The sequence below is a fragment of the Haematobia irritans genome, chromosome 2, assembly GCF_050003625.1.
Source record: "Haematobia irritans isolate KBUSLIRL chromosome 2, ASM5000362v1, whole genome shotgun sequence".
Taxonomy (NCBI): Eukaryota; Metazoa; Arthropoda; class Insecta; order Diptera; family Muscidae; genus Haematobia; species Haematobia irritans.
The window spans coordinates 108,505,870-108,530,198 of record NC_134398.1 but is presented as its reverse complement, the minus strand read 5'-3'; the positions used below and the strand labels follow the sequence as shown (position 1 = coordinate 108,530,198).

At 36.5% G+C, this 24,329-nt stretch overlaps 2 protein-coding genes across 3 annotated transcripts in view; both read left to right on the top strand.

Annotated features, from left to right (window-relative positions):
• Positions 1 to 24,329, top strand: part of LOC142226008 (putative ATP-dependent RNA helicase DDX43) — a 505,423-nt gene that overhangs the window by 251,671 nt on the left and 229,423 nt on the right. The gene's annotated exons all lie outside the window — the stretch shown is intronic.
• Positions 1 to 24,329, top strand: part of Frmd5 (FERM domain containing) — a 137,530-nt gene that overhangs the window by 75,530 nt on the left and 37,671 nt on the right. For both annotated transcript variants that reach the window (XM_075295837.1, XM_075295838.1), the window contains exons 4-5: positions 14,259 to 14,432; positions 14,489 to 14,868. In XM_075295837.1, the coding sequence (XP_075151952.1) occupies positions 14,259 to 14,432; positions 14,489 to 14,868 (554 nt within the window). The remainder of the gene's footprint in view (positions 1 to 14,258; positions 14,433 to 14,488; positions 14,869 to 24,329) is intronic.

Sequence of the window (24,329 nt, the reverse complement as noted above, 5' to 3'; positions counted from 1 at the left end):
AATTGCCGCATTTGGAGTGAAGAGCAACCAGAAGCCGTTCAAGAACTGCACATGCATCCCGAAAAATGCACTGTTTGGTGTGGTTTGTACGCTGGTGGAATCATTGGACCGTATTTTTTCAAAGATGCTGTTGGACGCAACGTTACGGTGAATGGCGATCGCTATCGTTCGATGCTAACAAACTTTTTGTTGCCAAAAATGGAAGAACTGAACTTGGTTGACATGTGGTTTCAACAAGATGGCGCTACATGCCACACAGCTCGCGATTCTATGGCCATTTTGATGGAAAACTTCGGAGAACAATTCATCTCAAGAAATGGACCGGTAAGTTGGCCACCAAGATCATGCGATTTGACGCCTTTAGACTATTTTTTGTGGGGCTACGTCAAGTCTAAAGTCTACAGAAATAAGCCAGCAACTATTCCAGCTTTGGAAGACAACATTTCCGAAGAAATTCGGGCTATTCCGGCCGAAATGCTCGAAAAAGTTGCCCAAAATTGGACTTTCCGAATGGACCACCTAAGACGCAGCCGCGGTCAACATTTAAATGAAATTATCTTCAAAAAGTAAATGTCATGGACCAATCTAACGTTTCAAATAAAGAACCGATGAGATTTAGCAAATTTTATGCGTTTTTTTTTTTTTTTAAAGTTATCAAGCTCTTAACAAATCACCCTTTATGACCACAGAGGCCAATTTTTTGCCACGATTTAATTGAAATTTTGCACAGGGAGTAGAATTAGCATTGTAGCTATGCGAGCCAAATTTGGTTGAAATCGGTTCAGATTTAGATATAACTCCCATATATAGCTTTGCACAGGGAGTAGAATTAGCATTGTAACTACGCGTGCCAAATTTTTATTTAAATCGGTTCATATTTAGATATATCTCCATATATAGCTTTCGCCCGATTTACATTCATATGACCACAGAGGCCAATTTTTAACTCCGATTTAGTTGAAATTTTGCACAGGGAGTAGAATTAGCATTGTTGCTATGCGTGCCAAATTTGGTTGAAGTCGGTTCAGATTTAGGTGTAGCTCCCATATCCATTTCTGATTTCAAGAAAAATTGTCAAAATACCAACCAACATTTTCCTTGTAAAATCGCCACTGCTTAATCGAAAAGCTGTAAAAATGACTCTAATTTTCCTAAACTTATAATACATATATATCGAGCGATAAATCATAAATAAACTTTTGCGAAGTTTCCTTAAAATTGCTTCAGATTTAAATGTTTCCCATGTTTATACCATTCACCACTACTGTGGTACAGGGTATAATAAATTTGTGCATTTGTATGTAACGCCAAGAAGGAAAAGTCTGAGACCCATCGTTTAGTATACCGATCGTCTTAGAATTAAATTCTGAGTCGATTTAGCGATGTCCGTCTGTCTGTCTGTTGGTGTATTTTTGTGTGGAAAGTACAGTTCGCAGTTTTAGTCCGATTGTCCTAAAATTTGGTATAGGGTCCTGTTTCGGCTCAAAGACGATCCCTATTGATTTTGGAAAAAAATCGGTTCAGATTTAGATATAGCTGCCATATATATTTTTCACCGATCTGGTCATAATTGGCGTGTCTATCAACCGATCTTCCTCAAATTCCGTACATCCGAATATTTTATGAGTCTCGAGCAACTTGCAAGATATCAGCCAAATCGGTTCAGATTTAGATATAGCTCCCATATATAGCTTTCGCCCGATTTACACTCATTTGCCCACAGAGACCATTTTTTTGCTCCGATTCAGTTGAAATTTCGCACAGGGAGTAGAATTTGCATTATAGCTATGCGTGTCAAATTTGGTTGAAATCGGTTTAGATTTAGATATAGCTCCCATATATAGCTTTCGCCCGATTTACACCCAAATGGCCATAGAGGCCAATTTTTTGCTCCGATTTAGTTGAAATTTTGCACAGGGAGTAGAATTAGCATTGTAGCTATGCGTGCCAAATTTGGTTGAAATCGGTTCAGATTTAGATATAGCTCCCATATATAGCTTTCGCCCGATTTACACTCAAATGACCACAGAGGCCAATTTTTTGCTCCGATTTAGTTGAAATTTTGCACAGGGAGTAGAATTAGCATTGTAGCTATGTGTGCCAAATTTGGTTGAAATCGGTTCAGATTTACATATAGCTCCCATATATAGCTTTCGCCCGATTTACACCTAGGGCAAGCAAACATACAAAGGTATGTGAACAGAGGCACTCCCCAAGGAGGAGTTCTATCACTTCTTCTTTGGAATGTTGCTATAAACAACTTTCTGGTTTCCCTAGAAAAAGAAAGGATAAAAGTGGTAGTATACGCAGATGATGTGGCGCTAGCAGTCAAGGGAAAATTTCCATCTACAATCAGAGATATTATACAGAGAGATCTCCGGATGACTGAGAAATGGGCGAAAGATAATGGTCTTGGGGTAAATCCAGCAAAGACAGAACTAGTCATGTACTGCAAAGATCGCAGACCTATAATGCTATATGGTTTTGTAGTCTAGTGGCCGGCACTTCAGAAACCGACTTGTTTAGATAAAGTTCAGCGTATGGCGAGCTTATGTATCTCAGGCGCATTTAGTAAGACAGGAACAGACTCCCTTAATGTCAAACTGCATCTATTGCCTTTAGACATTTTGGCCGAACAATCAGCTGCAACAACGGTTGGTGCGGTTGCGCGAGCTATCGCTGTGGTCGGATAAAATGTACGGTCACAGTTCGGTCCTCAAAGTAATGCCAGATGTGCCTAACATACAGCGTTGCCAATTTAGCTTTTTTCCCGCTAGATTTGGCTTTTTTTGAAGACGTTTAGCGGAAAAAAATGCATTTAGCTTTTAGCTTTTTTTCTGGCTTTTTTTCATGACCCTTTTAGCTATTTTTGGCTTTTTTATTTTCGACATGTTTCTATTGAAATATGTATAAGACGGCATTTTTATCTAAGCCTTGCTGCAGAGATTAAGGTTTTCCACATATTTCAAAGCTCAGTTGAAACATTAATAATGATTCGAGCCATTATGCGGGCATTTTTGCAGCAAATACACCTTGTTGTAAAGTTTTTTCCTCATATTCATAAAAATTATCGTAAACTTTAAATCTGCTATTACCATACAAATTTGTTAGATAACTGTCTGGGAATATTGGCATTTGACTCGTTTATCATTTTTATGTTATTATAATATTCTTAAGTTATTACAATATTACTAAATTAAAATAGTAGGTGTGAATCACTTTGTATTGAAAGAGATTTCATCTCTTTAAAATACGAACGCGAATTTTGGTTATAATAGCATTTGTGAATTTCTCTTATATAAACTGTTTTCCTTGTCCAAAAGCCGATAAAGTCGTTTTGTCCTTATAGTTAAGTGATTCAGCTTAAAAATGGGTAACTATTTATGAAAGAAGGCTAGGGTCAATTCTAAAATTAATGAAATAGTCTTTAAATGTGAGGAGTTTTTGTATCTTGACCACAAACCAAAATAGCGTTCAAAAATAGAAGATGTTTTTCAACACTTTATTTTAAAAACGTATAAGTACATACAATAATTTCTACTTAAAGTCGAGTCTGAATTTAGAAATTTAAGTTGTCGTTAGCACGTTTTTAAAGCACTTTGATAGCTCATGAAAAGGAAAATGTTTTTACTGGGAAATGTAAACTGTATGTATTTTCTACAATTTAAATAAAAGTAAGGTATTTCGAATTTCTCACAATTTCAAAACCAAACTAAAATTTTATTTAAAAAAATTACAAATCATTTTTTTTCCAAATCCAAAGCATGCTTAGATTATTTAATATTTTAAAATAACAAGTAAATAAAATAGAGGTGTTGGGAAGGTAGTTCCCACAAAACGAAGGACTTCCAGTAAAAATTTGTGATAGTAATCAAAATGTATCGATTACGCAAACAGAGCTAATATGACTTAGATATTGTTAAACTCTCACAGAAGTGGAATTAAAATGAATTAAAATGAAAATAATATGCATTTTAAGTGAAATAAAGCCTTTAAGTTTGTTAAATTTCAATCAAAAATGTGACTTTTGATACAAACAAATTTAGCTTTTTTTCTAGCTATTTTTTGGCATTTTTTAGCTTTTTTTTAGCTATTTTATTGGGCAAATCTAGCGGTTTTTGGTGAAACAATTCTGGCAACGCTGCTAACATAGTGGATTACACCCTGGCATTTTCATTTTAATTCATTTTAATTCCACTTCTGTGAGAGTTTAACAATATCTAAGTCATATTAGCTCTGTTTGCGTAATCGATACATTTTGATTACTATCACAAATTTTTACTGGAAGTCCTTCGTTTTGTGGGAACTACCTTCCCAACACCTCTATTTTATTTACTTGTTATTTTAAAATATTAAATAATCTAAGCATGCTTTGGATTTGGAAAAAAAATGATTTGTAATTTTTTTAAATAAAATTTTAGTTTGGTTTTGAAATTGTGAGAAATTCGAAATACCTTACTTTTATTTAAATTGTAGAAAATACATACAGTTTACATTTCCCAGTAAAAACATTTTCCTTTTCATGAGCTATCAAAGTGCTTTAAAAACGTGCTAACGACAACTTAAATTTCTAAATTCAGACTCGACTTTAAGTAGAAATTATTGTATGTACTTATACGTTTTTAAAATAAAGTGTTGAAAAACATCTTCTATTTTTGAACGCTATTTTGGTTTGTGGTCAAGATACAAAAACTCCTCACATTTAAAGACTATTTCATTAATTTTAGAATTGACCCTAGCCTTCTTTCATAAATAGTTACCCATTTTTAAGCTGAATCACTTAACTATAAGGACAAAACGACTTTATCGGCTTTTGGACAAGGAAAACAGTTTATATAAGAGAAATTCACAAATGCTATTATAACCAAAATTCGCGTTCGTATTTTAAAGAGATGAAATCTCTTTCAATACAAAGTGATTCACACCTACTATTTTAATTTAGTAATATTGTAATAACTTAAGAATATTATAATAACATAAAAATGATAAACGAGTCAAATGCCAATATTCCCAGACAGTTATCTAACAAATTTGTATGGTAATAGCAGATTTAAAGTTTACGATAATTTTTATGAATATGAGGAAAAAACTTTACAACAAGGTGTATTTGCTGCAAAAATGCCCGCATAATGGCTCGAATCATTATTAATGTTTCAACTGAGCTTTGAAATATGTGGAAAACCTTAATCTCTGCAGCAAGGCTTAGATAAAAATGCCGTCTTATACATATTTCAATAGAAACATGTCGAAAATAAAAAAGCCAAAAATAGCTAAAAGGGTCATGAAAAAAAGCCAGAAAAAAAGCTAAAAGCTAAATGCATTTTTTTCCGCTAAACGTCTTCAAAAAAAGCCAAATCTAGCGGGAAAAAAGCTAAATTGGCAACGCTGTATGTTAGGCACATCTGGCATTACTTTGAGGACCGAACTGTGACCGTACATTTTATCCGACCACAGCGATAGCTCGCGCAACCGCACCAACCGTTGTTGCAGCTGATTGTTCGGCCAAAATGTCTAAAGGCAATAGATGCAGTTTGACATTAAGGGAGTCTGTTCCTGTCTTACTAAATGCGCCTGAGATACATAAGCTCGCCATACGCTGAACTTTATCTAAACAAGTCGGTTTCTGAAGTGCCGGCCACTAGACTACAAAACCATATAGCATTATAGGTCTGCGATCTTTGCAGTACATGACTAGTTCTGTCTTTGCTGGATTTACCCCAAGACCATTATCTTTCGCCCATTTCTCAGTCATCCGGAGATCTCTCTGTATAATATCTCTGATTGTAGATGGAAATTTTCCCTTGACTGCTAGCGCCACATCATCTGCGTATACTACCACTTTTATCCTTTCTTTTTCTAGGGAAACCAGAAAGTTGTTTATAGCAACATTCCAAAGAAGAAGTGATAGAACTCCTCCTTGGGGAGTGCCTCTGTTCACATACCTTTGTATGTTTGCTTGCCCTAGGTGTAAATCGGGCGAAAGCTATATATGGGAGCTATATGTAAATCTGAACCGATTTCAACCAAATTTGGCACACATAGCTACAATGCTAATTCTACTCCCTGTGCAAAATTTCAACTAAATCGGAGCAAAAAATTGGCCTCTGTGGTCATTTGAGTGTAAATCGGGCGAAAGCTATATATGGGAGCTATATCTAAATCTGAACCGATTTCAACCAAATTTGGCACGCATAGCTACAATGCTAATTCTACTCCCTGTGCAAAATTTCAACTAAATCGGAGCAAAAAATTGGCCTCTATGGCCATTTGGGTGTAAATCGGGCGAAAGCTATATATGGGAGCTATATCTAAATCTAAACCGATTTCAACCAAATTTGACACGCATAGCTATAATGCAAATTCTACTCCCTGTGCGAAATTTCAACTGAATCGGAGCAAAAAAATGGTCTCTGTGGGCAAATGAGTGTAAATCGGGCGAAAGCTATATATGGGAGCTATATCTAAATCTGAACCGATTTGGCTGATATCTTGCAAGTTGCTCGAGACTCATAAAATATTCGGATGTACGGAATTTGAGGAAGATCGGTTGATAGACACGCCAATTATGACCAGATCGGTGAAAAATATATATGGCAGCTATATCTAAATCTGAACCGATTTTTTTCCAAAATCAATAGGGATCGTCTTTGAGCCGAAACAGGACCCTATACCAAATTTTAGGACAATCGGACTAAAACTGCGAACTGTACTTTCCACACAAAAATACACCAACAGACAGACAGACGGACATCGCTAAATCGACTCAGAATTTAATTCTAAGACGATCGGTATACTAAACGATGGGTCTCAGACTTTTCCTTCTTGGCGTTACATACAAATGCACAAATTTATTATACCCTGTACCACAGTAGTGGTGAATGGTATAAACATGGGAAACATTTAAATCTGAAGCAATTTTAAGGAAACTTCGCAAAAGTTTATTTATGATTTATCGCTCGATATATATGTATTATAAGTTTAGGAAAATTAGAGTCATTTTTACAGCTTTTCGATTAAGCAGTGGCGATTTTACAAGGAAAATGTTGGTTGGTATTTTGACAATTTTTCTTGAAATCAGAAATGGATATGGGAGCTACACCTAAATCTGAACCGACTTCAACCAAATTTGGCACGCATAGCAACAATGCTAATTCTACTCCCTGTGCAAAATTTCAACTAAATCGGAGTTAAAAATTGGCCTCTGTGGTCATATGAATGTAAATCGGGCGAAAGCTATATATGGAGATATATCTAAATATGAACCGATTTAAATAAAAATTTGGCACGCGTAGTTACAATGCTAATTCTACTCCCTGTGCAAAGCTATATATGGGAGTTATATCTAAATCTGAACCGATTTCAACCAAATTTGGCTCGCATAGCTACAATGCTAATTCTACTCCCTGTGCAAAATTTCAATTAAATCGTGGCAAAAAATTGGCCTCTGTGGTCATAAAGGGTGATTTGTTAAGAGCTTGATAACTTTAAAAAAAAAAAAAAACGCATAAAATTTGCTAAATCTCATCGGTTCTTTATTTGAAACGTTAGATTGGTCCATGACATTTACTTTTTGAAGATAATTTCATTTAAATGTTGACCGCGGCTGCGTCTTAGGTGGTCCATTCGGAAAGTCCAATTTTGGGCAACTTTTTCGAGCATTTCGGCCGGAATAGCCCGAATTTCTTCGGAAATGTTGTCTTCCAAAGCTGGAATAGTTGCTGGCTTATTTCTGTAGACTTTAGACTTGACGTAGCCCCACAAAAAATAGTCTAAAGGCGTCAAATCGCATGATCTTGGTGGCCAACTTACCGGTCCATTTCTTGAGATGAATTGTTCTCCGAAGTTTTCCATCAAAATGGCCATAGAATCGCGAGCTGTGTGGCATGTAGCGCCATCTTGTTGAAACCACATGTCAACCAAGTTCAGTTCTTCCATTTTTGGCAACAAAAAGTTTGTTAGCATCGAACGATAGCGATCGCCATTCACCGTAACGTTGCGTCCAACAGCATCTTTGAAAAAATACGGTCCAATGATTCCACCAGCGTACAAACCACACCAAACAGTGCATTTTTCGGGATGCATGTGCAGTTCTTGAACGGCTTCTGGTTGCTCTTCACTCCAAATGCGGCAATTTTGCTTATTTACGTAGCCATTCAACCAGAAATGAGCCTCATCGCTGAACAAAATTTGTCGATAAAAAAGCGGATTTTCTGCCAACTTTTCTAGGGCCCATTCACTGAAAATTCGACGTTGTGGCTCGTTAGTAAGTCTATTCATGATGAAATGTCAAAGCATACTGAGCATCTTTCTCTTTGACACCATGTCTGAAATCCCACGTGATCTGTCAAATACTAATGCATGAAAATCCTAACCTCAAAAGAATCACCCTTTATTAGTGTAAATCGGGCGAAAGCTATATATGGGAGCTATATCTAAATCTGAACCGATTTCAACCAAATTTGGCACGCATAGTTACAATGCTAATTCTACTCCCTGTGCAAAATTTCAACTAAATCGGAGAAAAAATTGGCCTCTATGGTCATGTGGGTGTAAATCGGGCGAAAGCTTTATATGGGAGCTATATCTAAATCTGAACCGATTTCAACCAAATTTGGCACGCAGAGCTACAATGCAAATATGGTCATTTGGGTGTAAATCGGGCGAAAGCTATATATGGGAGCTATATCTAAATCTGAACCGATTTCAACCAAATTTGGCACGCATAGCTACAATGCTAATTCTACTCCCTGTGCAAAATTTCAATTAAATCGTAGCAAAAAATTGGCCTCTGTGGTCATATGAGTGTAAATCGGGCGAAAGCTATATATGGGAGCTATATCTAAATCTGAACCGATTTCAACCAAATTTGGCACACATAGCTACAATGCTAACTCTACTCCCTGTGCAAAATTTCAACTAAATCGGAGTTAAAAATTGGCCTCTGTGGTCATATGAGTGTAAATCGGGCGAAAGCTATATATGGGAGATATATCTAAATATGAACCGATTTAAATCAAATTTGGCACGCATAGTTACAATGCTACTTCTACTCCCTGTGCAAAATTTCAACTAAATCGGAGCAAAAAATTGGCCTCTATGGTTATTTGGGTGTAAATCGGGCGAAAGCTATATATGGGAGTTATATCTAAATCTGAACCGATTTCAACCAAATTTGACACGCATAGCTATAATGCAAATTCTACTCCCTGTGCAAAATTTCAACTAAATCGGAGCAAAAAAATGGTCTCTGTGGGCAAATGAGTGTAAATCGGGCGAAAGCTATATATGGGAGCTATATCTAAATCTGAACCGATTTGGCTGATATGTTGCAAGTTGCTCGAGACTCATAAAATATTCGGATGTACGGAATTTGAGGAAGATCGGTTGATATACTCGCCAATTATGACCAGATCGGTGAAAAATATATATGGCAGCTATATCTAAATCTGAACCGATTTTTTCCAAAATCAATAGGGATCGTCTTTGAGCCGAAACAAGACCCTATACCAAATTTAAGGACAATCGGACTAAAACTGCGAGCTGTACTTTGCACACAAAAATACACCAACAGACAGACAGACGGACATCGCTAAATCGACTCAGAATTTAATTCTAAGACGATCGGTATACTAAACGATGGATCTCAGACTTTTCCTTCTTGGCGTTACATACAAATGCACAAACTTATTACACCCTGTACCACAGTAGTGGTGAAGGGTATAAATATGGGAAACGTTTAAATCTGAAGCAATTTTAAGTAAACTTCGCAAAAGTTTATTTATGATTTATCGCTCGATATATATGTGTTAGAAGTTTAGGAAAATTAGAGTAATTTTTACAGCTTTTCGATTAAGCAGTGGCGATTTTACTAGGAAAATATTGGTATTTTGACAATTTTTCTCGACATCAGAAAAACATATATATGGGAGCTATACCTAAATCTGAACCGACTTCAACCAAATTTGGCACGCATAGCAACAATGCTAATTCTACTCCCTGTGCAAAGTTTCAACTAAATCGGAATTAAAAATTGCCCTCTGTGGTCATATGATTGTAAATCGGGCGAAAGCTATATATGGGAGATATATCTAAATATGAACCGATTTAAATCAAATTTGGCACGCATAGTTACAATGCTAATTCTACTCCCTGTGCAAAATTTCAACTAAATCGGAGCAAAAAATTGGCCTCTATGGTCATATGAGTGTAAATCGGGCGAAAGCTATATATGGGAGCTATATCTAAATCTGAACCGATTTCAACCAAATTTGGCACGCAGAGCTACAATGCTAATTCTACTCCCTGTGCAAAATTTCAACTAAATCGGAGCAAAAAAATTGGCCTCTGTGGTCATATGAGTGAAAATCGGGCGAAAGCTATATATGGGAGCTATATCTAAATATGAACCGATTTCAACCAAATTTGGCACGCATAGTTACAATGCTAATTCTACTCCCTGTGCAAAATTTCAACTAAATCGGAGAAAAAATTGGCCTCTATGGTCATTTGGGTGTAAATCGGGCGAAAGCTTTATATGGGAGCTATATCTAAATCTGAACCGATTTCAACCAAATTTGGCACGCAGAGCTACAATGCAAATTCTACTCCCTGTGCAAAATTTCAATTAAATCGTAGCACAAAATTGGCCTCTATGGTCATTTGGGTGTAAATCGGGCGAAAGCTATATATGGGAGCTATATCTAAATCTGAACCGATTTCAACCAAATTTGGCACGCATAGCTACAATGCTAATTCTACTCCCTGTGCAAAATTTCAATTAAATCGTAGCAAAAAATTGGCCTCTGTGGTCATATGAGTGTAAATCGGGCGAAAGCTATATATGGGAGCTATATCTAAATCTGAACCGATTTCAACCAAATTTGGCACACATAGCTACAATGCTAACTCTACTCCCTGTGCAAAATTTCAACTAAATCGGAGTTAAAAATTGGCCTCTGTGGTCATATGAGTGTAAATCGGGCGAAAGCTATATATGGGAGATATATCTAAATATGAACCGATTTAAATCAAATTTGGCACGCATAGTTACAATGCTACTTCTACTCCCTGTGCAAAATTTCAACTAAATCGGAGCAAAAAATTGGCCTCTATGGTTATTTGGGTGTAAATCGGGCGAAAGCTATATATGGGAGTTATATCTAAATCTGAACCGATTTCAACCAAATTTGACACGCATAGCTATAATGCAAATTCTACTCCCTGTGCAAAATTTCAACTAAATCGGAGCAAAAAAATGGTCTCTGTGGGCAAATGAGTGTAAATCGGGCGAAAGCTATATATGGGAGCTATATCTAAATCTGAACCGATTTGGCTGATATCTTGCAAGTTGCTCGAGACTCATAAAATATTCGGATGTACGGAATTTGAGGAAGATCGGTTGATATACTCGCCAATTATGACCAGATCGGTGAAAAATATATATGGCAGCTATATCTAAATCTGAACCGATTTTTTCCAAAATCAATAGGGATCGTCTTTGAGCCGAAACAAGACCCTATACCAAATTTAAGGACAATCGGACTAAAACTGCGAGCTGTACTTTGCACACAAAAATACACCAACAGACAGACAGACGGACATCGCTAAATCGACTCAGAATTTAATTCTAAGACGATCGGTATACTAAACGATGGATCTCAGACTTTTCCTTCTTGGCGTTACATACAAATGCACAAACTTATTACACCCTGTACCACAGTAGTGGTGAAGGGTATAAATATGGGAAACGTTTAAATCTGAAGCAATTTTAAGTAAACTTCGCAAAAGTTTATTTATGATTTATCGCTCGATATATATGTGTTAGAAGTTTAGGAAAATTAGAGTAATTTTTACAGCTTTTCGATTAAGCAGTGGCGATTTTACTAGGAAAATATTGGTATTTTGACAATTTTTCTCGACATCAGAAAAACATATAAAGGGTGATTTGTTAAGAGCTTGATAACTTTTTTAAAAAAAAAAACGCATAAAATTTGGCACGCAGAGCTACAATGCTAATTCTACTCCCTGTGCAAAATTTCAACTAAATCGGAGCAAAAAAATTGGCCTCTGTGGTCATATGAGTGAAAATCGGGCGAAAGCTATATATGGGAGTTATATCTAAATCTGAACCGATTTCAACCAAATTTAGCACGCATAGCAACAATGCTAATTCTACTCCCTGTGCAAAATTTCAACTAAATCGGAGCAAAAAATTGGCCTCTATGGTCATATGAGTGTAAATCGGGCGAAAGCTATATATGGGAGCTATATCTAAATCTGAACCGATTTCAACCAAATTTGGCACACATAGCTACAATGCTAATTCTACTCCCTGTGCAAAATTTCAACTAAATCGGAGCAAAAAATTGGCCTCTGTGGTCATTTGAGTGTAAATCGGGCGAAAGCAATATATGGGAGCTATATCTAAATCTGAACCGATTTCAACCAAATTTGGCACGCATAGCTACAATGCCAATTCTACTCCCTGTGCAAAATTTCAACTAAATCGGAGTTAAAAATTGCCCTCTGTGGTCATAGGGTGTAATCCAGAAAAAGTGATTTTGAACAAATTCAAATGACTCAAGGCTGCATAAGTATTGGTCCGAAAGTAGTTTAAATACAATTCTACTATGTCTTGCTGCAAATCTCCTATTCTGACATTTATATCTCCAATCAATATTATAGTTTCACATTTTTTCTCCTCGAAAAACACCTTCGCCCGTTGGAATTCCTGTCTCCAATCTGCGCTTCTTATATAAAGTGGCAAGAACCTGAAAGATAAATTTTCAGTTTGGAAATATACCCCATAGAACTCTTCGTTAGAGAAAAACTGATAGCGTAAACCAAATTTTAATATCGATTTCTTCACCCCAAACATAATGCCACCTACTGCTCTGCCAAATCTACTTGGTTTCTTTGCATATATCCAATGTAAATTATGTTCTGGAAAATATTTTCTCTAAGAGAATAATAATTCCAAATCTTTTAAATAATTAAAAAAATGGATATAAGTATTTATTAGATAAACCATTGATGCTTAGTTTTGTTAGTTGACCTTTGGAATTTTACGATTTTGGGATTATTCGTTTGGCTTGAGGTCATGGACTAATGAAAAATGCTGGTGTTGTTGTTTTTCATTACTATTTTATTGAAATGTTGCTGTTCTCGGGTATTTCGATACAACATCGGTGATGATCTTCAGCAAGATATTATATTTTACAAAGTTATGGACTTTCTCCTTACAAGCCAAACGAATAATCCCAAAATTATAAACCATTGATGTTACATGATAGTTTTTTTAAAATTAGTATAGTTTTGATTCTTTAAATGTTCTGCGATTTGGTTTGGATAATTAGTTAGTTAGTTTTTTGAACCAATATTATCTAAAATTTTATTGAATGAATAATCCTTTAACCCGTATAAATCCTTGAGCACAGCTTCACTCTCTTCTCTCTCTCATGATCATTATTCCAAGAAAACAATTTGTTTCTAATTCTCATTTTGTCATCTCTGACTAATATTTTGTACTTCTTTGATACCTTTGAAATCTCCTTTTTTACTAACAGAAGAGCTGTTTTATTTTTTGTCTTTGTGGGTTCAAGTCTCTACACCCTAAAAAGAATCCCTTCTCTAACATAAGTTCCAGACATATTTTGCAGGGAGCACATATATTATTGGATACTGCCGAAACATTAATATGTTTGTTTTATGTGAACATATTATATGTTTGGAAGCATTTTGAGCCCAAAAATATTACATTTTCCCCAAAGAAGATTGTGCTCATTCCCTCACATAATTTTCACTTCCACGAAAAATTAGAAATGCGTGCTGTCATTAAATATTTACATAAAAAAGGTTTATCGGGACAAGAAATTCATAATGATATGGTGAATGTGTTAGGTCAAAGTGCTCCTTCATATGCAACAGTAAAAGCTAGGGTTGCTGAACATAAATTGTAGCCAAAGTGCATGATAATTAAATGATCGACGAATAAAAGGGCGTGAAATTGCTAATATAATGTGCATCTCAAATGACGGAGTCCATTTAATTTTGCATGAAGAACTACAGATGAAAAAGCTTTCTGCAAGATGGGTACCGCATTTGTTAACAGTCGATCAAAAACGCATATTTTTTGGCTCAAAATGCTGCAACTAAACTCCATTTAATTATGGAATGTGCGAAAAACACATATGTATTGGATTTTAATTCTGTAAACCAAAGTCACTTAAAAATGTCTTCTTTATTTTATTTTTCTTTAGATATGGACCCAATGTTATTTTCATTTCGTGTGAAATTTTATCCTGCGGACCCATTTAGACTATCAAGCAATGGACGACTTATGCTATATCAACAACTAAAGCGAGATTTGCGACACGGCCGAATATATTGTTCTATTGGAGAGGCCGCAGCACTTGGGTCTCTCATTGTTCAGGGTATAAAGTTTAAAAGTAAAGTAGACATAATAAATAACATTACATTTCTTCCACAGAAGAACTCGGTGACTATAATCCTAAAATTCATACGGAGAATTATGTGTCATCGTTAAATTTAGCTCTACGCCAAACAGATTTATTGGAAAAAAAGATTATTGAACTGCATAAGAAACGTGAGCCACATCAGGATACTCGTGATTCGATGGATGAATTTATGCGCATTGTTTGTGGGTTGGAGACATATGGCATTGATCCCCATCCAGTAAAGGATCACCGTGGTACTCAGCTATATATCGGCATAAACTACGCCGGAATAAGCACATTTATTTGCGGAAAACGGTCTCAGCATTTTAGGTGGAGTGAAGTACATAAGTTGAATTTTGAAGGAAAAATGTTTATAGCACATTTGAGTTACACGGATGCTAGTAGAGAACCGGTAAGTTGAAAATATGGCGCATGCCACACTGTTGTCAGAATTTGAATTTGCTAAGTTATACAATAGAAAAGTATAAAAGTTGTCGGCTTAAAATAACTTTACTTTTAATTGTACTGGTTCGCTATAGTAATAGTAAATTTTAGCATATACCACAATATTTTTTTGGGACAAATGAAATATACTAAAGACAAAATTAATTCTTCGCTGTTATATATGTATTACTATGGTTTTCAATATTTTATGAACAAATTTAAATTTTCGCAATATTATGATTACATTTGTGATAATCGAGAAGTTTGAACGAACGGGCAGACATTTTCTTCCTTTAAGAGGTGTTTAAAAATTTAAATTGAGCTTGTTTAAATTAACATTTACTACATCCGCCACCGTGGTGCAATAGTTAGTATGCCTTCCGTGCGTACAAAGGGCCACCGAACACCAAAAAGTTTTTCAATAATGAAATATCCCATCTGAGCACTTCAACAAAACAATTTAAAACCTAGTTCAAATTTCTTTCAATTTTTTAGCTATTTGCATTTTCCTGCATAAGTTCCTCATTTCCAGATGAATTAAATGCAAACAATGATGAAACACAATGATTCTGTTGATAAAGTCAATGCATTTGGGGAAATAAACAACAAAAATTGCGATGTTTACTTCACGACGTATTTATTGTTATCTGCACCGAAAAGAACACAGCTGATTTTTAATGATTGCGCATGTAGTTTAAAATGTTATCCCTACTTACCAATGCGATTCATTGTTAAAATTGAATATAGAATCCCACTACAGATTAGTTTCAATTGAAGTTCTAATTCCAAGTTTTAAGTAATAGAAATGTATTTTACGCTTATATTCGAAAAAAAATCTATAGAGTTGGCAATCAAAATGTTTGCTTAGCATTATTTTTTTCATGTCAGTATGTAAAAATCCAATAGCGGGAGTTGTATGGGAGGAAGATTTAGATTTTTTGTAGTTCATCGCCTAAATCATAGGACATTTTCTCATAAAAGGCAAAGAAAATTTAATTGTCGTATTATTTTTCCTGTTTTGTTTTTCAGTCTTTTTGTTTCAAAATGTCTTTATCGTGTGCGATGCGCACAGTGTTGTATCCAAATTGGGACGCTTTCGTCCCCAATTTCAATTAATTCAATTTCTCTGTTATTTCCTGGATTATCATATTTAACGATTCCCTATACCTATTCCAGTCAGCTTTCCTAACATTTGGCGGAAATATGGTCCTGGTGGTATGAACATTAGGTAGGGTCACGGCCTAAGGCAAAAAAAAAAGTTGATGCAGTCACCCCCCAGTTTTGTAGCATATTTGAAGACAATTTCAGAACACAAAAACTTTTTTTTCCGTGCACCCTACGACCCCCCGAAATACAATTTACTGTGCTGTGTCGTCATTTGAAGTCCGATCGAAAAGAAACGCATATCGTTGTTCATGGTTGATCAGGGGCTATATTTCGTGCATTGGTCATTTTTGACTCCGACGTCAAATTTGATTTTTAATTTTTTTATTTCGCTTCGTATAACCCTATGATGCCCATTTCTTATAACCATTATAAAGATCTTATCAAAATATGAAACTTTTGCTTTGGAAGTATTTAATTATATTCATAAACAAAAAAGTTACAGAGATTTTAAAAAGTCAATAGGTCACCCTACACACCACCAAATAGTTTTTGTTGTGTTGTCATGATGTCCGATCGAAACCACATGCACATCGTTATTCACATCCACGAAATTAATTTGAAAGGTATTTAATACACACAAACTGTTTATCTGTAAATTTCTAACCGTATCATTGTATACATACTCGTTGTGTGCACTACGGCATTTTCTGCGTTATGCAAAGTTCTTGTGTTTTTGCTTGAACAACTTGAGAGCCTACTGTTTTAAAATCTAACAATAAAAGTAAGTGGTAACGGAATTGTGGAAAAACATGAAATGTACTCAAATCAAATACAAATCTAATCTAATATTTTCTTGTTTAAAGTATTTACTCATGTGACAACATTGCTCACCATTGTGAAGATGACAAGAAAACGCAAAAAAAAAATACGGCGTAGTCAGATGTTGAAAGGCAGAAATTTAACCAATGTGTAAGCAGCATAACGATCTTCGTAATTTTCCACAATTCCGTTACCACTTACTTTTATTGTTAGATTGATTGTTAGATTTTAAAACAGTAGGCTCTCAAGTTGTTCAAGCAAAAACACAAGAACTTTGCATAACGCAGAAAATGCCGTAGTGCACACAACGAGTATGTATACAATGATACGGTTAGAAATTTACAGATAAACAGTTTGTGTGTATTAAATACCTTTCAAATTAATTTCGTAGATGTGAATAACGATGTGCATGTGGTTTCGATCGGATATCATGACAACACAGCAAAAGCTATTTGATGGTGTAGGGTGACCTATTGACTTTTTAAAATCTCTGTAACTTTTTTGTTTATGAATATAATTAAATACTTCCAAAGCAAAAGTTTCATATTTTGATAAGATCTATAATTGTCCAAAATTGATTGTTTATTTAAAATAGTATTTTTTAAAAGACAATTATATATTTTTTAGTTGATAGAATATACATCGAATGAATTACAAATTCCTTTTCTTTTTCACAAAAAATATTCGTAGCTAACTCGATAAAAAATATTTTTTATTGTCAAGTATTTGGTAGTGCAGTGTCCTACAGTACTCCCCCTCTAGAGGAAGCCTCATACCTTTAGTCTGTGTTATCGTCTACGGACACGTATGCAGGTTTAACTCGATCTAATGAAACCGTTTTGGTTGTAAGATTGAATTTGATTGTCATGTGCTTCGGAGTTCTGTTTAAAACTTGAAAGGGGCCCTCGTACGGTGGTTGCAATGATTTCCGTACCCCATCTTTTCTCACGAAGACGAATTTCGAATTCTGAAGGTCCTTGTGAACAAAAACCGTTTCTTTAGAGTTATATTTAGTATTTTTTGGTTGAAGATTTTCCATGTCCGTTTTCAGTTGCAAAACAAATTCATTTGTTGGTATCTCTTGCCTACTCGGTTGTAAAAATTCTCCAGGGACTTTAATTGAGAGTCCGTAGACCATTTCCGATGGCGTTGCTTCTACATCACTCTTTAGACTTGTTCGAATTCCCAGCAGAACGGTCGGTAGAACGTCCATCCATTTTTGAGTGTTATGGCACATGATTGCCGATTTAAGGGTTCTATGGAATCGCTCAACCATTCCATTAGAACAGGGATGATAGGGAGTGGTTCGGATTCGTTCACAACCCAATAGCTTCGTGAGTTCACGGAAGAGCGTTGACTCAAATTGCCTACCTTGATCCGTTGTTATTTTTTCTGGGACACCAAAGCGGGAAACCCATCCCGAGTAGAAGCATTTGGCAACTGTCTCGGCTTTAATATCCGGGATTGGAATGGCCTCCGGCCATCTTGTAAATCGATCTACGCACGTCAATAAATAAGACATTCCTTGTGAGGTGGGCAACGGTCCTACTATGTCTATATGTATGTGTGCAAAACGGGCCGAAGGAGTTGGAAACGTTCCTAATTCGCTGTGAGTGTGGCGGTGAACTTTGGATCGTTGACATGAAATGCATTCTTGTACCCAATTTTTAATTTGTCTTTTCATATTTGGCCATACAAACCGTTTCGATATCATCAAAGTCGTAGTTTTAACTCCATTGTGTGCAAGACTGTGGATGGCATCAAAGACAATACGTCGAAATGGTGTGGTGACAAACGGCCTTATATTTCCACGGGAGACATCGCAAAAAATACTTTTGTTCGAACAAAATGAAAATGGTTTCAGAATTAGGGAAGTTTTCGCGTCCTTTTTTAAGAATGTCTGCAACTCTGAATCCTCTTGCTGGCTCTCGGATAGTTTAGTATAATCAATTAATGATGGGTAAGATATAGTAGATATCCTTGATAATGAATCCGCCACTATATTATCCTTTCCGCTGATATGTCTTATATCCGATGTGAATTGGCTCAAAAAATCTAGTTGACGAATTTGCCGAGGTGAAGCGTTCTCTGAAGATTTAGAAAGAGCGAATGTTAATGGTTTATGGTCTGTAAATATAACGAACTCTCTACCCTCTAGCATGTGCCTATAATATTTGACCACCGAATACGCAGCCAGAAGCTCTCTGTCGTAAGTCGAATATTTCTTTTGAGAATTATCTAATTTGCGTGAGAAAAAACTAAGTGGTTTCCAACCATTGTTTGTGACTTGCTGAAGGACTCCGCCGATAGCAGTATCTGAAGCGTCCACCATAACGCAAATTTTTGCTTCTTCAGATGGATATGCGAGATGTGCACAATTTGCTAAGAGTTCTTTGCATTTAACGAAGGAATCTTGTGCTGTCTTTGACCATATGACTGGGCGCTTATCATTCTTTTTATTACCTTTCTGCAATTCTGTTAAAGGAATTTGAATTGACGCCGCATTTGGGAGAAATCTCCTGTAAAAATTAAGCATTGCTAAAAATCTTCTTAGTTCCTTTATATTAGTCGGTTGTGGATAATCCATTATTGCTTTTACTTTGTGCGGAAGTGGGAGTAAGCCGCTGGCGCTGACTCGATGGCCCAGAAATTCAACTTCGCTTTGACCGAAAATGCATTTATTGATATTGATTACTACCCCAAATTCCTTTAATATCTGAAATAAAGTTTCCAGATGTATTAAGTGTTCTTCCTTGTTTTTGGATGCTACAAGTATATCATCCAAGTAGACAAAACAGAAGTCTAAGCCTATCAGCACTTGATGCATAAATCGTTGGAACGTTTGCGCTGCATTTCGTAAGCCGAACGTCATGAACATAAATTCAAATAAACCAAAAGGAGTGGTTATAGCGGTTTTTGGTATATCTTCGTCCGCCACTGGTATCTGGTGATACGCTCTTACTAAATCTATGGTGGAAAATACATTTCTTCCCTCTAACCCTTGACCAAAGTCGTGAATGTGGGGAATGGGATATCGATCAGGAATAGTTTGATTATTGAGACGACGATAGTCTCCACATGGTCTCCATTCCCCATTCTTTTTCTGAACCATATGAAGGGGGCTAGACCAACAGCTCTTCGAAGGTCGACATAGACCCTGATCCATCATAAATTTGAATTCTTTTTTGGCGGCTTCTAATTTATCGGGCGGCAAACGGCGTGGCTTCGCCGAAACAGGTGGCCCTTTGGTCTCTATCACGTGTTCTACGGAATGTTTTGAAACCTTTTTCGTAATAGGATCTACTAATTCCGGGAATTTGGACAACAATTTCTTGTAGGGGAGTTTCCCCGCATGTGATCTAACTTGCAAGTTTGCACTTTCGATTGACATCTTACCTGGAACTTCTTTTTGTGATTGTCCGTCGATGAGTTGTTTCTGTTTGAGATCAATTAAGAGACCAAAGTGTTTCAAAAAATCGGCTCCTAAGATAGGATGTCTAACGTCGGCAATCAAAAATTTCCATTTAAAAACTCTATTAAATCCAAGTGACAGACTTAGTACAGTTTGTCCATACGTATTAATAACTGAACCATTGGCAGCAAAAAGGGTGTATTTATTGTGTTTCTTTTTATTAATTCTGCCAGAAACAGGAATTACAGAGACATCTGCTCCGGTATCTACGAGAAAATCTTTATTAAGCTCTTTATCAAAAATGAATAGGCGACTCGTGAAGCTTCCCCGATTACTTGCGCCGTCTAGTGACCGGGATGGTCGTTTCCCGGACGAAAATTACAGGGAGGTCTGCACTTACGGGCATTTACACCGAATCGCTTGTGGTAGTAACAGTAATTGGATGTCGAGGAATCACGTTCTGTACCATCAGATGCTCGATTGAATGAGCGGTGCTTTTTTAGTTTTGATACCATTTCTGTTAGTTCTGCAACCTGCTTCTGAAGACTGTCCAATTGTGGGGTAAATTCCGTTACGGATATATTTGCATCGATATTGGAAGACTCGAAAATACGATCTGCCATTTTCTCTAATTCGTTCAATGGGGCTGGCGATGCCGCAATGATGCTTTGCATCTGAGAAGGAAGACGTCTAACCCAGATTGTTTTAAGAAAGTCGTCGGTGACTAGATTGTGCGAGAGAATGCGCATCTCTCTAAGTAGTTGGGACGGTTTTTTGTCACCAAGCTCGTCATTTGAAAGCAATTCCTGGATGTGATGTTCGGATGAAACAGCGAAATAATCCACCAGCCGGGTTTTGAGCTGTTGATACATATTTGTTGGCTGTGCCAATACTATATCGCTTACCAACCTCAGAATTTCTTGATCCATTTCGGCAATTACAATAAATGATTTCGCGGATTCAGTTTCGATTCCATGTTGGATAAACTGAGCCTCTGCTAGCACAAACCATAGCGTAGCGTTCGACTTCCAGAATTTTGGTAATTTTATTGCATTTGTAGTTGAGGAATTCGCTGTTTGACCTACTGCACCCTCGGTGGGCGCGTCTGCGGATCTTGTTGTTGGCGCCATATTCAAACGTCGGGGTCACCAATTATAATTGTCCAAAATTGATTGTTTATTTAAAATAGTATTTTTTAAAAGACAATTATATATTTTTTAGTTGATAGAATATACATCGAATGAATTACAAATTCCTTTTCTTTTTCACAAAAAATATTCGTAGCTAACTCGATAAAAAATATTTTTTATTGTCAAGTATTTGGTAGTGCAGTGTCCTACAGATCTTTATAATGGTTATAAGAAATGGGCATCATAGGGGTATACGAAGCGAAATAAAAAAATTAAAAATCAAATTTGACGTCGGAGTCAAAACTGACCAATGCACGAAATATAGCCCCTGATCAACCATGAACAACGATATGCGTTTCTTTTCGATCCGACTTCAAATGACGACACAGCACAGTAAATTGCATTTCGGGGGGTCGTAGGGTGCACGGAAAAAAAAAGTTTTAGTGTTCTGAAATTGTCTTCAAATATGCTACAAAACTGGGGGGTGACTGCATGAACTTTTTTTCGCGACCCTATCTAATGAACATCAAATTTGAAACTGGTGTACCGATGATCTGAGAAGCTGTGTTCAGTTAAAACCTGCCACTCAGATATCATTTCATTCAGTTCTTGCGAGGCCAAGGTGATGTCCAAACCTCTTGTTGCAAACTACCAGATTAGTACGCAAAATAAACTCTATTAGCGACTCTCCCCTTGCATTAGTATCACTACTTCCCCATATACTATGATGCGCATTCGCATCGCATTCCATAATGAGTTTCGTCTTTGTTTTCAGTGACTCCTCAACTAAGGTCTTAACGGCACTTGGAGGCATTTCCCTGTAATATCCATGTAGACCGAAGATACCCAATATTTGCATTTGGCTATTTTTAAATTGGCAACGACAGTGTCTGCATTGCACATTGAAGGAAGCAGAAACAAGATAAGCTCGTTTTTTGCAATTATACATTTATATCATTACCAGTATACTGCAATAGTTTGAACCCCGGAGTACTTAATTCACATATTTTGTTTCTATAAACATAACAGGTTGGCTGATAAGTCCCCGGTCTGACACATAGATGGCGTCGCTAGTAGTTATTAAATGCATATTATTTTTATATAGTACCTTAAAATGATTCGTGTCAAAATTTGACGTCTGTAAGTCAATTAGTTTGTGAGATAGAGCGTCTTTTGTGAAGCAACTTTTGTTATTGTGAAAAAAATGAAGAAAAAAAGAAATTCGTGTTTTGATAAAATACTGTTTTCTGAAGTGGAAAAAATACGGTGGAAGCAAAAACAATAATTGATTGGTATGCAAAAATTCAAGCGTGGTGAAATGAGCACGGAGGACGATGAACGCAGTGGACGCCCGAAAGAGGTGGTTACTGACGAAAACATCAAAAAAATCCACAAAATGATTTTGAATGACCTAAAATGAAGTTGATCGAGATAGCAGAGGCCTTAAAGATATCAAAGGAACGTGTGGTCATATCATTCATCAATATTTGTATATGCGGAAGCTCTGCGAGCTCACATTTGACCTAAAACAACAACGTGTTGATGATTCTTAGCGGTGTTTGCAGCTGTTAACTCGTAATACACCCGAGTTTTTCCGTCGATATGTGACAATGGATGAAATATGGCTCCATCACTACACTCCTGAGTCCAATCGACAGTCGGCTGAGTGGACAGCGACCGATGAACCGTCTCCGAAGCGTGGAAAGACTCAAAAGTCCGCTAGCAAAGTAATGGCCTCTGTGTTTTGGGATGCGCATGGAATAACTTTTATCGATTATCTTGAGAAGGGAAAACCCATCAACAGTGACTATTATATGGCGTTATTGGAGCGTTTGAAGGTCGAAATCGCGGCAAAACGGCCCCATATGAAGAAGAAAAAAGTGTTGTTCCACCAAGACATCGCACCGTGCCACAAGTCATTGAGAACGATGGCAAAAATTCATGAATTGGGCTTCGAATTGCTTCCCCACCCACCGTATTCTCTAGTTCTTGCCCCCAGCGACTTTTTCTTGTTCTCAGACCTCAAAAGGATGCTCGCAGGGAAAAAAATTGGCTGCAATGAAGAGGTGATCGCCGAAACTGAGGCATATTTTGAGGTAAAACCGAAGGAGTACTACCAAAATGGTATCAAAAAATTGGAAGGTCGTTATAATCGTTGTATCGCTCTTGAAGGGAACTATGTTGAATAATAAAATCGAATTTTGACAAAAAAAATGTGTTTTTCTTTGATAGACCGGGGACTTATCAGCCGACCTGTTTGGTTCTTGAACTATGTCTATGTCCCCTTTCATCAGGAGAACTTTTAAGGCAGCACATGCATCCTTACAATGATGAATATTTATCTGGAGGATCCGTAGGACCATCGAGATTTTCAACAACCGTCACATCAGCTGCCTCAATCGAGTCACCAAGAATGTCCTCTTCAGAGATCTCGGTGACTCTCGCAATAACCATAGGTTCAACTTTGGTGAGTTCTGAGGCAGTAGAAACCTCTTCACGTATCTGTCCATGTTTTCAACTTTTGTATCTCCCTCGACTTGGCAAGAGGATTCGCTTACTTCTGATTCAGACAGAGGCTTGTCCATTTCTGAATCCTTTAGCTGATCGTTTAAACCAATATGCATTTTTTTGTCATATTTTGTAAAAATGCGGTAATTTTTTCCAAAAAATTTTAAAATTTTCGATATCTCGAAATTTAAGACTTTTTGCCAAATTTGTTACTTAACAATTTCTTTTTAAAATACACTTCTTATATCCAACATGCACTACTTTGGCGAAGATGATTGTGAATGTAGTCGACAAGAACGGCACACCGTAGTGACACCGTCTGAGATGCACTCAGACCATGGAAGAAATTTTGAATCGGCCATATTCAAAAAGATTTGTGACTCCATTGGCATGGTAGAAAGGTTTAATTGCACACTGAAGGAACATCTTCGGAAAGTGGTGGATAATGGCTAG